General features: G+C 40.6%; 1 protein-coding gene across 1 annotated transcript; it reads left to right on the top strand.

Moving 5' to 3' along the window:
- Positions 1-115: 115 nt before the first annotated feature.
- On the top strand, positions 116-12,804 carry CCNE1 (cyclin E1). Its single transcript, XM_014942094.1, has 10 exons — positions 116-203; positions 456-524; positions 7,279-7,421; positions 7,501-7,636; positions 8,427-8,573; positions 9,391-9,486; positions 9,861-9,995; positions 10,090-10,201; positions 10,287-10,444; positions 11,272-12,804. Exons 1-10 carry the CDS (start codon positions 168-170, stop codon positions 11,392-11,394), a joined length of 1,155 nt encoding a protein of 384 aa, XP_014797580.1. The 5' UTR covers positions 116-167; the 3' UTR covers positions 11,395-12,804.
- Positions 12,805-14,431: the final 1,627 nt, after the last annotated feature.

The raw sequence follows: 14,431 nt of genomic DNA, 5'->3' as shown, positions 1-14,431 counted from the left end.
GTCCGCCGTCCGCGGGGCCCCTGCAGGCCGAGGTCTCCCTCAGGCACCCCTGACGGGGGGAGAGGGGGGCTCCCCGCCGCCGGGGCTCCCGCAGCTTCTTCTCTCTTGGCAGCGACTGCGCGGAGGAGAAGGCTCCCGCCAAGGGGGACGGGGGTGCGGAGTGCGCCATGCGAACCCGCAAGAGGAAAGCCGATGTGGCCACGGTGAGTGCGGGGCCCGGCCCGGCCCGGCGGCGGGACAGGCGCTGGCCTGCGGGGCACCGGGGTGGGCCTGCCCCGCCGCCCGGCCCTCGCCGCCTTTTGTTGGGTGGCTGGGGGCCATGCGGGGCTCTGGGTGCTGGGCCAGCGAGGGGGGGGGGATGCGAGCCCATCGTGGTGGCCAGTGGGTGCTCATCTTGCAGTTCATCCTCCTGAAATCATCTATTCCTCTTATTTTCTTTTTTTTTCTTTCTGTAGTTCTTGCAGGATCCCGATGAAGAAATTGCCAAAATAGAGATGACTAGAAAAAAGCAGTATGAAGAGCAGGTAACTGGTCTGGCTTTAGGTCATGCTCCTGTAATCTCACTTAACCCTGTTATTGTCTTGCAGTACCTCATTATTATTATTGCCAACGTGGTGCAGCAGATGCACAGCTCCCACACGCTGTATGGCAATGGGGACTATCAACCCTGGCTGATAAAGAGTGTAAAACACATCAGGTCATACAGGTTGCTTTGGGGTCTTCGCAAGACGTGTGGCCTGTGTCGCTCTAAAACACTGTGTTAATACTTCAGTGTATCCAACAGTGTATCCCAGTGTCCTGGGAGTGCAAGGGTGCACCTTACAGAAGCCTTAATATGCTGTTAGGCCTACATGGAGGAGCTCTGCAGTGATCTCTTCTGAGAGTTGTGAGAGTACAGTCATGTGCTTACATGCTGTAGCTTGCAGGCCTAAGCACACAACAAACAGAATCATCTTTTGAGATGTCATGTCTCTACTTATGTATCACCAGAGAGGAAAGATTCCTCTTTCCTTTTGCCATCAACTCCATTCCTATTGACAAGTTTTTTGACAAGTTGTTATCAGACTGACAGAGAGTATGAGGTTCCTCATTAGAGCTTTGAAGCTTATACTAGATCTAATGCAGTAGTAAAATAGGCTTCGTTTCTCTGCAAAACAAAGGGCTAATTTCTGTGAAGTCATTTAGCTATGGAAATGCAGTGGAGGTTTGGAGTGACCATTGCCAGTTTTCTCAGTGAGATATTTAGAATGATCTGAGTTATGAAGTCAAAACTAACTTCAGTAGTGTCCTCTTGCTCCCTTAGTGCCCTTTCTATAATCTCTGAACCTGAGCTGCTATTGGTATCTGTATTGGATGCTGTGGTGGTATATGGTATTGAAAGCCTGATGCTTTCATACATTGAGATGCCCACTCTAAATAAAATGGAGAGTAGCCTGTTTTCTCAAATAGGTTTATTCCTCTTTCTTTTTTTTTCTGCATGCACATGCTTGCTCAGTCACTGTCACTAGGACTTCAGCGTGCTAATGGACACGCAGGGTGATACTTAAGCTGCAAAAGTCACGACTGGGGAGTACAGACCGTACTCATTTGGTACGCAAGGCTATGCATAATGTGGCACATCTAACCAGAAGTGGCAGCTGGAAGTTCTAAGACTAAAGTGCTACCATAACAGATGGGCATCATTGTTTGGAATGGCCTCTGCTTGTTGCAACTGCGTATACTAGTTATCAGTCAACATATTAAGCAGGGCTCAAATGGTGAGCATTTAATGAGGGGATCTCTCCTTCCCTTCTGTCTTTCTTTTGTGCAGTATATTAAACTAATTTCTCACTTCTGACAAGGAAGAGCTGCCTGTCCTTCACCACAGCTCTCTCCTTCACCAAAAGATTCATTTTCTTTGAGCTGAGCAAGAGCTTCTTGTGCACGTTTATTGCATAAGGGTAAGGTGTCATTAAAAATCCCTTAACAGGGACCCAATTGTACCTTTTTCCAGAAAGACAGTGATAAGAAACTTCAAATATGTTTTGCATACATTGACCTTGAACTTTAAAAGGTGATAAAAACTTCCAATTTTTTGTTCTTGTTTGTGTTCTTGGCCTTGTAGCCATTCAGTGTCACTTCAGGAATGATAGATAAATTAAAATTTAGATAGTAGGCATCCAAAATATCTACTTGAGATTTTTTTTCAAGTAAAGCTTAGGATACTCGTGGGATTTGGGCCTTTGATTCTGTAAACCATAAATAAAATGGGTACCTGTGTATCAGTCCCTACACAGAGAAGGTTTTTTGTTGTGACAAAGTAGCCAGATTGTTACAGATCTGTTTAAAAAAAGCTAACATTTGGCTGCACAGCAGCAGCTCTTCAGTCTATGGTGTGACACAAGCTATTCTCTGATATAAATTGCCATGGGCCACTAATGAGAATATGTTTACGGTTCCAGCAGCAGTATAGCAGGCTTGTATGATAGCTAGTGAGATAGTTATTCTGTTGAGGCACAACAATTCTAAAATGCAAGTAGCTATAAATCCACTGCAGCCTATACCACATGACTTCTACATTAAATAAATTGTTTACTGACACTAGTTTATGCACAAGGCAAAATATCGTAGTCACATCCCACTTTATGGTATCTTCATAGTCAATTCATTAGTTTGCTTCTGTTGAGCATAAGGCCTGAGTTCTTAATTAGGATGCCGTTACCCTTTATATGATGAAAGGGTGGCTATATCATCAGGTTTGTGACAGCAGAATATTGCATAAATTCTGTGTTTGATTTTAGAGAACTGGCACTGCTGTAATTCTGCTAGCAATTCTCAGATTAATTCTGGCTGCTTTCTGTGGATGGATACACTTCCAAGGCTCTGTGTAAAACAAAATTCATCTAACTAGATTAGAGTCACCTTTACAATTGTCATGCAGATTACATGGCCACCTCCATCTAGAGCGGAGAACTGAGTCTAGAGGTTAGTTTCTTTAGATGAAACTAACAAATGCTTTCAGGTGAAAAGAAGATGGAGTAAACTCTCAGAAAGTAGTTTTTGATCAATTTCTCACTAGACATTTTTCCAGAATCCCATCTTACTGTTGTCAAAATGTTCCACCTGACTGGTTTGAAAATATTCTCCAAAAAGCTTCTTTAATCTAGTTTATCTTTGGAAGATCCAATTAAAGAAAACAACCTAAAAAAAAAAAAGCTTACAAGTCTTCAGACAAATAGATAAAGAATGTCGACTATATCCAGGTTGAGAGCTTGACTTGGCTCAAATCTGGGGTGAGAAAATATTCAGATTCTTTAGAAAATTAAAAGTAGTAGAAGCTCCTGTGCTATTCAGAAAGAATTTGAATAACTTAATAATGTTGCTCTTCTCTCTCCTTTTTATTAATTCTGGAATTGCTTTCTGATGGCAAAGAAAACCCCATTACTTCAAAATAATGCATTCTCTGAGTGAAAAATGGTTAGAATTACAGGTCTTACTATTTCTGATGGGCAAACTAAGGCTGCAGTCTAGGAGTCAATATCAATGTCTCTCTGTTACAAGGTGCTGCTTTTTAGGGTGAGGCAAACAGACTTGTCCCCCTCCTGTTCCTCTGCCTTCGATTTCCATGCTGAAAATCCTCTGACCTTGCTGTTTGGATGCAGTTCTGGGTCACCCTCTTGCTCTGCTTTCCTGCTGCCCTTCTTGCCCTGCTCTGTGGAAGCTTGTTCTGGTGGCTCCCAGCTCATGGTTTGATGCACGAGTATCTTGGCAGCTTCACTGAAGGCTCTGCCTGTAACCAGTAACCCCAACAGTCACTACCTGCTCCATTTTGTCTGGCCTGTGTGTCTGACAGATCTGTTTTAAATGATCATTCAATACATCAGTGAATGATGATGTGCTGCAGAAAACTGAGGTGTGGGAATGTTTGAGCTTGAAAGAAAAAAAAGGACTTCTGAACTCCTGTTTTTTCTTCTTTTGGAGCTGTATGGGCTTCACTGCTCTGATGGACTTCTTTGGTTGCCTGCTTTCTGCCCTTTTTTGTGCTCCTTCTCCTAACAAGCCTTCTCATGTCCTCAGTTCAACTATCCCAATCTGCATCTAGTTCTCAGGTCTGAGAGACAGATCTGTATCTCTGATCAATTGTTGTTCCTCTACCTGGAATATTACTGAGGATGTCACCAAGCTTTCTTGCTGGGCTCCATCTATATTTGAAGAGACAGTTTTTCCCCTTTGATTTTTGGCTTGCACCCTACTCGGCTCCTATTTGCCTCAGAACTAAGCCTGGGACTGTAGGATTTCCTCCATTAGGCTGCACAGATTCTCTGTAACATCTGTCACTTTTTGGCAGCTCTCTGCTTTCGGGTTGGCTCAGTGCAAGCCCAAGCGAAGCTCTTCATCATTTCCTCACACCCTCCCCACCTTGAACTGTTTCTTTTTTCAGTGGTGGCTCCCATTTCCTTACAGTTACAGTGTGATATAATGCAGTTTCTTGGTGGTGTTTCATAGTTTGATTGAATGTCTTGCTACATCTGCTTTAAAGGCTTGACTCTGATTAATATGCTTATTCCCTCAACCCAAATCCACACCAGAGCTATAGTGTTCCCTCACTTATGTGAATTCAGACTCCTGTCTCCCTTCCTGGTAGAGTCTTGCTTTTGAGGGCCCTGCACATTTGTTTCCTTCTTGTCTCTAGCCAAGCTATATCTTTTCCTGTTGCTTGCATCTTTTTTTCTAGTCATATTAGTGAGTGATATTATCTAACAAAAAAACCTTAGTTTTCACTTCTTCTGAAAACACCTAAGAGGCTCTTGACCCTGGATTTATATTTCCTTATAGAAGACTGGGGGCATGAAACATCTTAAATCAATCGTCATTGTTGCTGCAGTGTAGAGTGTGAGGTACCTGCTTTGGTTGAGAACTCTGTGGAGCAGACACCTTGTCCTTCAGAAGCTGCTGGTGTAGTAGGCACCTTTCAAGAGATATAGAACGTACTGCTTTTCTGTTGGTTTGCTGATTAACTGATAAGGCAGCACTTCTCCAAAGGCTGTTGGCAGCTGGGCTTGCCGTGCAGATTGGAGGACAAAGTGTGACTAAAGTCTAGTTTTGAGGGAGGACAAAAATTAACTTTAAGCAATGCTGATGGGACACTTTTATTCAAACTTTCAGTTTGTAAGGAATCTGTCATTTTTAAGATAAAGATACTATTCCCTATTTTTGCCTTCCCCCACCCAAATTAGGACATGACATGGCTGGGTATGTAGCTGGGCTAGATTTGCATGTAGAACTCCAAGAAAAAAAACGACCCATCTGTGTGTAAGTAACTCGCAGTACAAAGCAGCCTTAGCTGTGAGAGAACTGTGAAATGTGGTTTTGGTTTCGTTGAGTCAGTGGTTTCTGTTTCTGAAACTGGTGCTAGAGGGTAGCCATTTTGCTGGAAAGTGATGTCATTTGTAGCAAGGACTGGGCAAAAATCAGGTGTGGAACCTTCTTTGCAAGAGGCAAAATTGCATGTAGAGCATTTTATTTGTTAGTACCTAATGATTATTCTGATTTTTTTAATTTTTTTTTTCTTGAAGCATATTAGGAATCTTCTTAGGGAGTTCTGTCCTCTAAGTGCTGCAGAACAGATCAGTTTGCAGCAAGATGGCTGACTTCACTGTTAGGCAGAAATGCCAAACTTTAATTTACTTAGATGTGATGGGGCTGGCTTTGTATTCTACCACAGAATAAAACAAGTAGTAATTTCCCAGGGAGCTGTGTGAAGCATACACCAAGATCTTGTTAGGAGTTAGGCAGGAAAAAAGTAAACCTAAACTAAAAAAAAGTAAACCAGAACTAAAGTCCTGGTCCAAATAAAAGGTGAAGTGTCAGATGGCTGATATTTGCAGACCTTGGCAAAATTCTGTGTATGAAATGGTCAACTTGGTACTTTAGTGGCAGTAACTTAACATGTACTTGCTTTATTCTGAAAAGAATAAATAAGTGTTCTGGTTTTTCATCTTAGCACTGCAGGATGACTAAGTAAGAAAAATTCTATGAACTGTTGTTTTGCTGTGTTCACTGTCAAGGCTGATTTGCATGAAAGTGGACTTCAGGCATTGCATCTACATATTCCTGACCTTGTATTTGTGTAATTATAATCACAAATTGGGTTTTAAAGTTCCATTTGCTTATTCATTACCTGGAGGCAAGTATCTCGCTTTCATGCAAAATATTTTTGGTAAAAACAAAATGCTACATGACAATAGGAGACTCTGATTTGGATATTCTTCCATGAAACTATTGCGGTCTTTCAAGATAACAGGGTAGATGTTCTTCAGCTTTAGTTGCAAACTTTCTCTACTGTGAAAATAGGCAACACCCCTCTTTTGTTCTTCAGCTTTAGTTGCAAACTTTCTCTGCTGTGAAAATAAGCAACACCCCTCTTCTGCTCAGCACTGGTGGGGCCACACCTGGAATACTGTGTCCAGTACTGGGTTGTCCAGTACAAGAGAGACTTGAACATACTGGAAACAGTCTAGCATAAAGATGATGAAGATGATTAAGGGACAAGAGCATCTCTCCTTTAAGGAAAGGCTGAGGGAGCTGGGACTGTTTAGCCTGCAGAAAGGAAGGCTTGCAGAAATGGTATCAATGTATAAAATGCCACACCTGGAATACTGTGTCCAGTACTGGGCTCTCCAGTACAAGAGAGACTTGAACATACTGAAAACAGTCCAGCAAAAAGATGATTAAGGGACAAGAGCATCTGTCCTTTAAGGAAAAGCTGAGGGAGCTGGGACTTAAACAGTCCCAGCCTGCAGAAAGGAAGGCTTGGAGAAATGGTATCAATGTATAAAATACTTGAAGGGAGAGTGTAAAGAAGATGGAGCCAGGCTCTTTTTAGTGGTGCCCAGTGATGGGACAAAAAGATTGATGCAAACTGAAGCACAGGGAGTTCCCTCTGAACATCGGGAAACAATTATTTTTAGTGTGATGGTGACCAGGCACTGATACATGTTGCTCAGGGAGGTTATGGAGCCTCCATCTCTAGAGTTACTTAAAAACCGTCTGGGCATGGTCCTGGGCCACTGAGCCTCCATCTCTAGAGTTACTTAAAAACCATCTGGGCATGGTCCTGGGCTATAGGTGGCCCTGCTTGAGCAAGGGGGTTGGACAAAGTGACCTACAGAGGTCCCTTTCCATCTCAGTGATTCTGTGCAGTTTAAATAGAAAATCATAGTCTCTGACATAGAAACTGTATAGCTAAAATGGTTGTTTAAAAAAGCATGATGTAAAATCTTGCATTTCATTTAATAGCCATCCTGGAATAATGTTCATAAAAATGCCCATATGCTGATTCCTACTCCGGATAAAGATGACGATCCAGTTGGTGTTGATTACTCTCACTTTATACATCTAAGTGTTGTTCCAACTAGAGCTTCACCGTTACCAGTTCTAGGGTAAGTGTGCCATTTTGCTGCTGCTCATCTGCCTTCTTTTGTCTTGTGCCTTAAGACTAAACATATTGATCTGTCTTAGCTGGGCAAACAGAGAGGATGTATGGAAAAACATGATAAACAAAGAAGAGACATATGTGAGGGATAAACTTTATATGCAAAGGCACCCTCTTCTGCAACCTAAAATGAGAACAATCCTTCTAGACTGGCTAATGGAGGTAAGCTTTTCTGTGCTTGTGAGTATTTCAAGTGTGCTGTTGTTGAACTGTTCTAGTAACTGTCGTGATCTTTGCATAACCCATTTAGCCCTAGATGCTTGTCTTCATCTTGAAGTTTGTCAGTGGCACCAAACTTAAAAAAAGAATACATAGTCCAGTGAGTTGACAGTGTACAAAGTGACAATATATTCTGCTATTCATTTGGATTGATAGGGGATAATAATCAGTTTTTCCCTAGTTACCGTAGATGTAAGGTTTTTAAGGTCACACTGCAGCTAAAAGCTGCCCAAATGGTTATGAAAGTCACTGTAAGAAGGAAGGAGCGGTGGCTCAGAGACCAGATGTGTCTTTCAACCACTATCTGATATTGGCATCTAGAATGTACTACATATCTTTTGTTGTTTGGATGACTTGGTGGCACAGTCTCTGTTCTTAATTCTGAAGTATTTGCGGGAATTTTCTCTTTTGAGGTGTTGGAATGATGCATCTTTGCGAAAATGAGGAACTGATGTTGTGACATTGTTAGAACATGTGCTTGCATTTCCTAAAAGGGTTTTCACTCTGATCTCTTCTTTTAGGAGGAGTTGCTGTAGTGGCAGTCATCTTGTGTCAAAGGAAACTGTTTAACTCATGCTCTTACTTAACATGTTACTTCACAATAGCAGTGAAGCAGAAAGCCAATATTAATTTTATGTCTAGCTCATGGGGGTTTTTTCTAATACATCTGTAGCATCTGTTTTTGACTCTGTAACATTGTTCTTGACCTTTGTAATCTCTGATGTCTCTCCAGGTTTGTGAAGTCTACAGGCTTCATAGAGAAACTTTTTATTTAGCACAAGATTTCTTTGATCGGTTTATGGCAACACAACAGAACGTTGTAAAAACACTATTGCAGCTTATTGGTATCTCTTCTTTATTCATAGCAGCAAAGCTTGAGGTAAGTATCCCCAGCTTTACTTAAACATAAAAATGTGAATGGACAGACAGCACACTTACTGTACGCTAGATGCGTTTTGGCAGGCTTCATGGAGTCTGTTGCTATGAATTTTCAGCTGGGAGAAAGGGGAAAAAATATTCCTTTTTTTCTTTTCAAAATTCCTCCTTTTTTTTTTTTTTAGAAGTGGCTAAAATTAAGACTAGATAACATCATAGTATGTCTCTTTAATCTTTAAAGGATAGTCTTTTCAGTGTTAGAATAAATCTGAAGTTTTTAATTGCTGTTGCTAAATGAGTTTTTGGCTGGCTGCTGTATACAGAAACCACTTGTTGCAATTGTCGTGAGTGGAATACCTACTGGATGATAGTCTGAGCTATTTTTTATTTAATGGAACAAGTTGAACTATTAAAATACATCGTGCTTTTTAAGTTCTTACTGTTTGTCTTTTAAGAGGGCTATTATTCTTCATTCTGTTCTTCTCAAGCAAGGGATAAAAGGCCTTTTCTGTAGCATGTATAAAAAAAGTCTGGGTGTTCGTTATGATACAATCTCAGTGGTGCTGCAGTCAAACATAATGCATGCTGTACTGATCCATCAAAAGTGAAAGGTGAAGGCTATCAGGAAGAAGGTTGAACAAGAAATCTGTGTATATTAAAGGCAGATTAGAGCACCATGAATTAGGATGGGGGATTGTTTGTTTTTTTTTTTTCCCCCCTCTGTTTTGAGATGAGATGCTGAAGTAGTGGTGTTTTGTTTTAACATGTGAGAATAGCTGCAACCTATTCCACAAAATAATACTTGATCTCCTATCTTTCAGGAAATCTATCCACCAAAGTTGCACCAGTTTGCCTACGTTACAGATGGAGCTTGTACAGAAGAAGAAATCCTCAGTATGGAATTGATCATTATGAAGGTAATATTTCAAAGTGGAACTAGTTCTACTTCAGTTTTTAAAAACGCATAGCGTAATCAGACTAAAAGCAGAGAGCCTCAGTTAATCTTGTGTGCTGCTAAGAGGCAATTTCCTCTTTCTAATTAGAAAACAGTGTTCTCTAGGTAGCACGTGATTTAAAGCATCCACCAGTATGTGCGTATTAATAAAATGAATCGTTCCCCCACCCTATCAGCAGGAGGGGGTACAGGAGAGAATTAGATTTGTGTGTTTCAAAGATGCCTTGATGAACACTGAAGGAATTACAGCTTCTGATCTGGAGTAAATAAAGTTGCATGGTTTGAGTTAGGAACAATTTATAAATACTGAAGTCTTGTGTGTGTCTACTCTTTCAGGCTCTTAACTGGAACTTAAATCCACTGACGGTTGTATCATGGCTAAACATTTACATGCAAGTTGCATATTTAAATGAGCTTTATGAGGTATTGCTGCCACAATATCCACAGCAAATATTTGTACAAATAGCAGAGGTAAGAATGATTTCTTCCTCCAAATGGCTGTTTCACCTGGGGGGGAAAAAAGTATTCTTGTGATACACTAATTTAAACAACTCTTATCTTGTAGCTCTTAGATCTCTGTGTGCTGGATATCGGCTGCTTGGAGTATACCTATGGAGTGCTTGCGGCTTCGGCTTTGTATCACTTCTCCTCATCAGAGTTGATGCAGAAAGTTTCAGGTATTGGCACTTATAAACTAAGTCTAATGAATTTACAGACGTTAAGCCTTCATTCAGACAGATAAACCTATGTCTTATCTTCCAGGTTATGAATGGTGTGAGATAGAGGAATGTGTAAAATGGATGGTTCCGTTTGCAATGGCTATAAGGGAAGTAGGAAGCTCCAAACTCAAACACTTTAGAGGCATAGCTCCTGAAGACTTGCACAATATACAGACGCACATAAACAGCTTGGATTTGCTGGTATGTATATGCATAATGAAGACAAGCTGACAATAAAGGCTTCTACATATTGTTTTTTCTTTGGTTAGAACATACAGTAAACTCGAGTGAAGCATTATCAGATTGAGAGTGAGTGTGTGCAGATGGTAAAAGATGTAAGGTTGTATTCCACTTGCAAAATTCTTGGGACAGAGACCTGACTTGTTCAGTATTTAGTTTAAAAAGGTGATTGTAAGTTAAGCTTCTCATCTCAAATGGCAAATAATTACTCTAGAAACCGGAAGCACATTTTTACCCTTTGGGATGCTTCAAATATTGTATGTCAGACCTTTCTCTTTAGGAAATACAGGTAACATAACCTTGTCCGGTGAAAAAGAGAAAATAGACTTATCACTTAAGACTGATCTAGTGGGATTGTTAGTCACGGTGGTTGACAAGAAGTTGAGCAAGAGTGGGTTTTAGCATGAGAAACTTGTAGAGGATCAAAATCTTGTCCAACAAATTGTAGTTAATCTAAGCTATTGGAGAGATATTTCTAGTTAGGTAATTTAGTTGTAGTAGAAGTTAAAGCTCTTCCTGTTCAGTTGCTTCTGAACTTTGCTTTCTTGAATATAAAAGTACCACAATGCTGATAATGGGATTCCAGAAGTTAATACTGACCTCTTGGGGTTTGTATTAACTAACTCTTGCCTGATTTGTCAGGTACTGTTGGGTGGGGTTGAATATAGATATGCATTTCCAGATTAGTGATCTATGAAGTTATAAACCAGTGAATTATATTGATCTGTTGCATAGATACACCAAAGTAAAGATTTATTCCACCCCCCCTCCTTTTCCTGTGCTTTCAGGACAAAGCTCAAGCAAAACAAGCCATATTGGCTGAGCAAAATAGGACTTCACCTTTCCCCACTGGTGTCCTTACACCACCACAAAGTAGTAAGAAACAATCTTCTGGACTGAAAACAATATGACTTTAGAAACTGTTGACAGACAATTTTGCTGAAGTGCCTGTTCTGCTGGTTCTGACTCTTGCTCCATTACGGAAATGCTGCCAGTGAAGTTCATAAGCTTTTATGGAATCTGAAAAGGAAACCTTACTTTTTTCATGACAGATTTTTTTTTCTATTTGAAATATTTTTATTGAACATTAAAATATTTTAAAGAAATGGATCAAGTACACCAGCCACTTAAAAGAACACCGAAGAGTGCTCCAAATGCTGCTACGGAGGGTGATGCTTGATGTGACCAACTGTTCAGAAAAAGGGCTTGAAGTTTAGATTAGTTTTGTGCCTGTTCATCCTTTGGATAATCTGCAGTCACACTGTCCCCTGCTGACAAATGGGCAAAAAGTGCTGTGGAAGACAACATTTCAAAGCCTCTTTTTCAAATGGTTGGCTTACAACTTGATGCCTTTTTAAAAACTCTTTATTGTAAATGCTGCTATGTCTCTGTGTATCCATTTTTAATAAAAATGCTGTCTAAGACAGCTGGTTTTATGATATTCCTATTTTTCTTTTATGGTTAGCAAAGGTTTTTCAGACTGTGACCACTAGTAGTGTGGGAGTTGGGGATGAATAATGTAGTAACTGTGGCTTTATTTATTTACCACTACTGCTTTATCAATTAAAACTTCCTTTTTGGATACTAAGATAAAGTTGTCATGTTGGGCTACTTGGATTTCCCTTGGCCGGTTGCAGATGGCCAGGGAGGGGATAATAAACATGACAAGTATGTGGGGGAATCCTTCCACAACATGCTTTCTAATGATCAGTGTATTGGGGAATTCTTGGATAAAATTGTCTGGATTGTTACGCTTAATAGCAAGACGTAATCAGTGGGGAAAGCCTGCCTTTTCTTGAAACATAATCATTTAAGCTTTGGGATTTTGGCATAGGCTTTGACAACTAACTGTCTTATGTACAAAATTGAATTCTGGAATGGTGTGTGCCTTTTTGCAGGAAGAGTTGTCCTTCTTGACTTTTGCAAGGTTTGAGAATCTGAGAAGTCATAGTACGATGTCTTTCCGGAAAGTCATAGTTCTGGAGAAAAGGGAAATAGAGAAATAAATGTAAAAAATGGTTGCTTGGGTTTTTTTTCTCATGATATTCACTTTGAAGGACTGTTCAACAACATCGAAAACTTCTGTGAGACTACCAGAATTCATCATGTGCTGTAGGTAACCTAAATGCTACAACACTTATTTCAGGAAGCTTCTACTCTGCTGTTGGCTAATATTTCTAAACATTAGTTCCCAGCAAGGCTGCTTTTTATTATTTTTTTTTTAAGTTATTCTCCCTGTTGCTCTTCCCTGACCCAATATTCTGATAAATGTTAAAGCTTTAATGTAATAAAAATGCCTATGGTAACTAATGGTAAGCAAATTATTTGGTGTTGCTGGCTTTGATTTTTTCCCTTGCAATGAATGGTTGTAAGTTCTGTGCTAACAAAACCAGTGTAAATGTTAGCTCAGCAAGCCTGCCAGTTCAGAGAGGTCTTAAGGTATCCTAGAGCAAGAAATGTTACATTTGCCTATTATTGAAAAAGTTTGTAACATTGGATGGATTGTCAAGACATGTTTTTGGTACTTAGTCCTTCAATTTAAAACTCAAAACTGGGGTTTGAGGGAGAAACAATAACCCTCCTGAAAGGTACTCTCCAGGCTTAATTCCTGAATCACCAGCCAAGCTTCAGTACTAGTTACTTTGCAGTGCTTGCTCTGAGTTTCAGCTGTTTCTTAAAAAAAAAAAAAAAAAAATTAAAGAGTTTGAAAAATCATGTTTAAACTGTAACTGACCCCTTATAAATGGGGATTGCATTTTCTGTATGACTTTTCCCTGTTCAGGGAACTATTCTGTAATAACATTACAGATAATGATGAGCTCTAACTTTCAGTTTAAGATGGTTTGAACCAGAAAGTTATATTTTAGTCAAGAGTGAATGCAGGTGGTCTGTGTGTTCTTGGCTGTGTGGGAAACTTTTATCTGAGAGAGATATATTTATCTATGAATGAAACTGTTCAGATAACAGGCCTCTGTCTAAATTGGAGTTCTGCTTTAGGTGGTAAACCTGCTAATTTTATAATTTCCAAAAAAAAAAAAGATCAACCTGCTTCATTTTGATGGGGAGCAGCCTGTTGAGAGTGTGGAGATCACGACTTTGCATCTTCCCAGGTAGGAATGCAATCACGTGCTGGAGATGCGGTACTTTCCAGCGGGAGTGACTATTTTCTTACTTTTTCATCTTTATCCCCTGCTTTAAGAATCTTTGTTTCTGGTTGTCTTGCAGTGCACGTGGCTGCTTATGTCTGTCTGAGCGCGCTGCCTTTCTGGGGTAGCTTGAAAAAACTAAGCACTGGTTGCCACAGGTTGAAAACCACTCTAGGGAGGAATGGTGCAGCTAATTTTAAGGAAGAATTTTAAGAGGTGGGGGGAAGGCTGCAGGGGAGGACAGTGGGGCTGCTCTTCTGGTGCAGGAGGTGCTGGGGGATGCCCAGAAAGCAATTTAGCTGTGCATTGCTGCCTGCTCCTCAACTGGAAACTGTCTCTGCCTTTAATAGCTACGGACCCAGCATAAAGCAGGCTGCAAAGCAAATTGAATTCTGCAGTAACCCAGGTGGCATGTGATTATCTTCCTCCTCCTGAAAGGCTCCTCATAACTATGGATCAAGAAACCTCACCTTGGCCTGAAAGCTGGGGTCATTGGAGAAACTTGGAGCAAGAGGAATGAATCCGGTGCTAATTTTCTCTTCCTGCCACTGCAGGATTGCAGGTCGGTGGTGGCTGTGACTGCGTTGAAGGAGATGGCCCCAAACTTATGAGCTGAGGCAGCAGTTGTGAGCTGGGGTTGGGGAGAAGGAGTGCTGGTGAGCAGAAAGGATGAAGATGCAGAGGTCCACGCTGTCAGTCTGCCTGATACTAAAGTGTTGAAAATGCTGTAATAACCTAAGAATAGTTCATAGAAACAGTTCTTCTGTGTAGCGTGTCTCCCATAAAGCAGTGGGATGGTCTA

This window comes from Calidris pugnax, unplaced genomic scaffold (assembly GCF_001431845.1).
Source record: "Calidris pugnax isolate Ruff unplaced genomic scaffold, ASM143184v1 scaffold28, whole genome shotgun sequence".
NCBI classification, from domain to species: domain Eukaryota; kingdom Metazoa; phylum Chordata; class Aves; order Charadriiformes; family Scolopacidae; genus Calidris; species Calidris pugnax.
Note: the sequence above shows the minus strand (reverse complement) of the source record. Positions and strands in the feature narration are given on the sequence as shown.

What these genes read in the sequence shown, in the direction of transcription:
- CCNE1 (XM_014942094.1), top strand. Translation starts at nt 168, where the DNA reads ATGCGAACCCGCAAGAGGAAAGCCGATGTGGCCACG. An exon ending in TCACCGTTACCAGTTCTAGG is followed by an intron (nt 7,422 to 7,500) that starts GTAAGTGTGCCA and finishes GATCTGTCTTAG; the next exon opens with CTGGGCAAACAGAGAGGATG. An exon ending in TTCTAGACTGGCTAATGGAG is followed by an intron (nt 7,637 to 8,426) that starts GTAAGCTTTTCT and finishes ATGTCTCTCCAG; the next exon opens with GTTTGTGAAGTCTACAGGCT.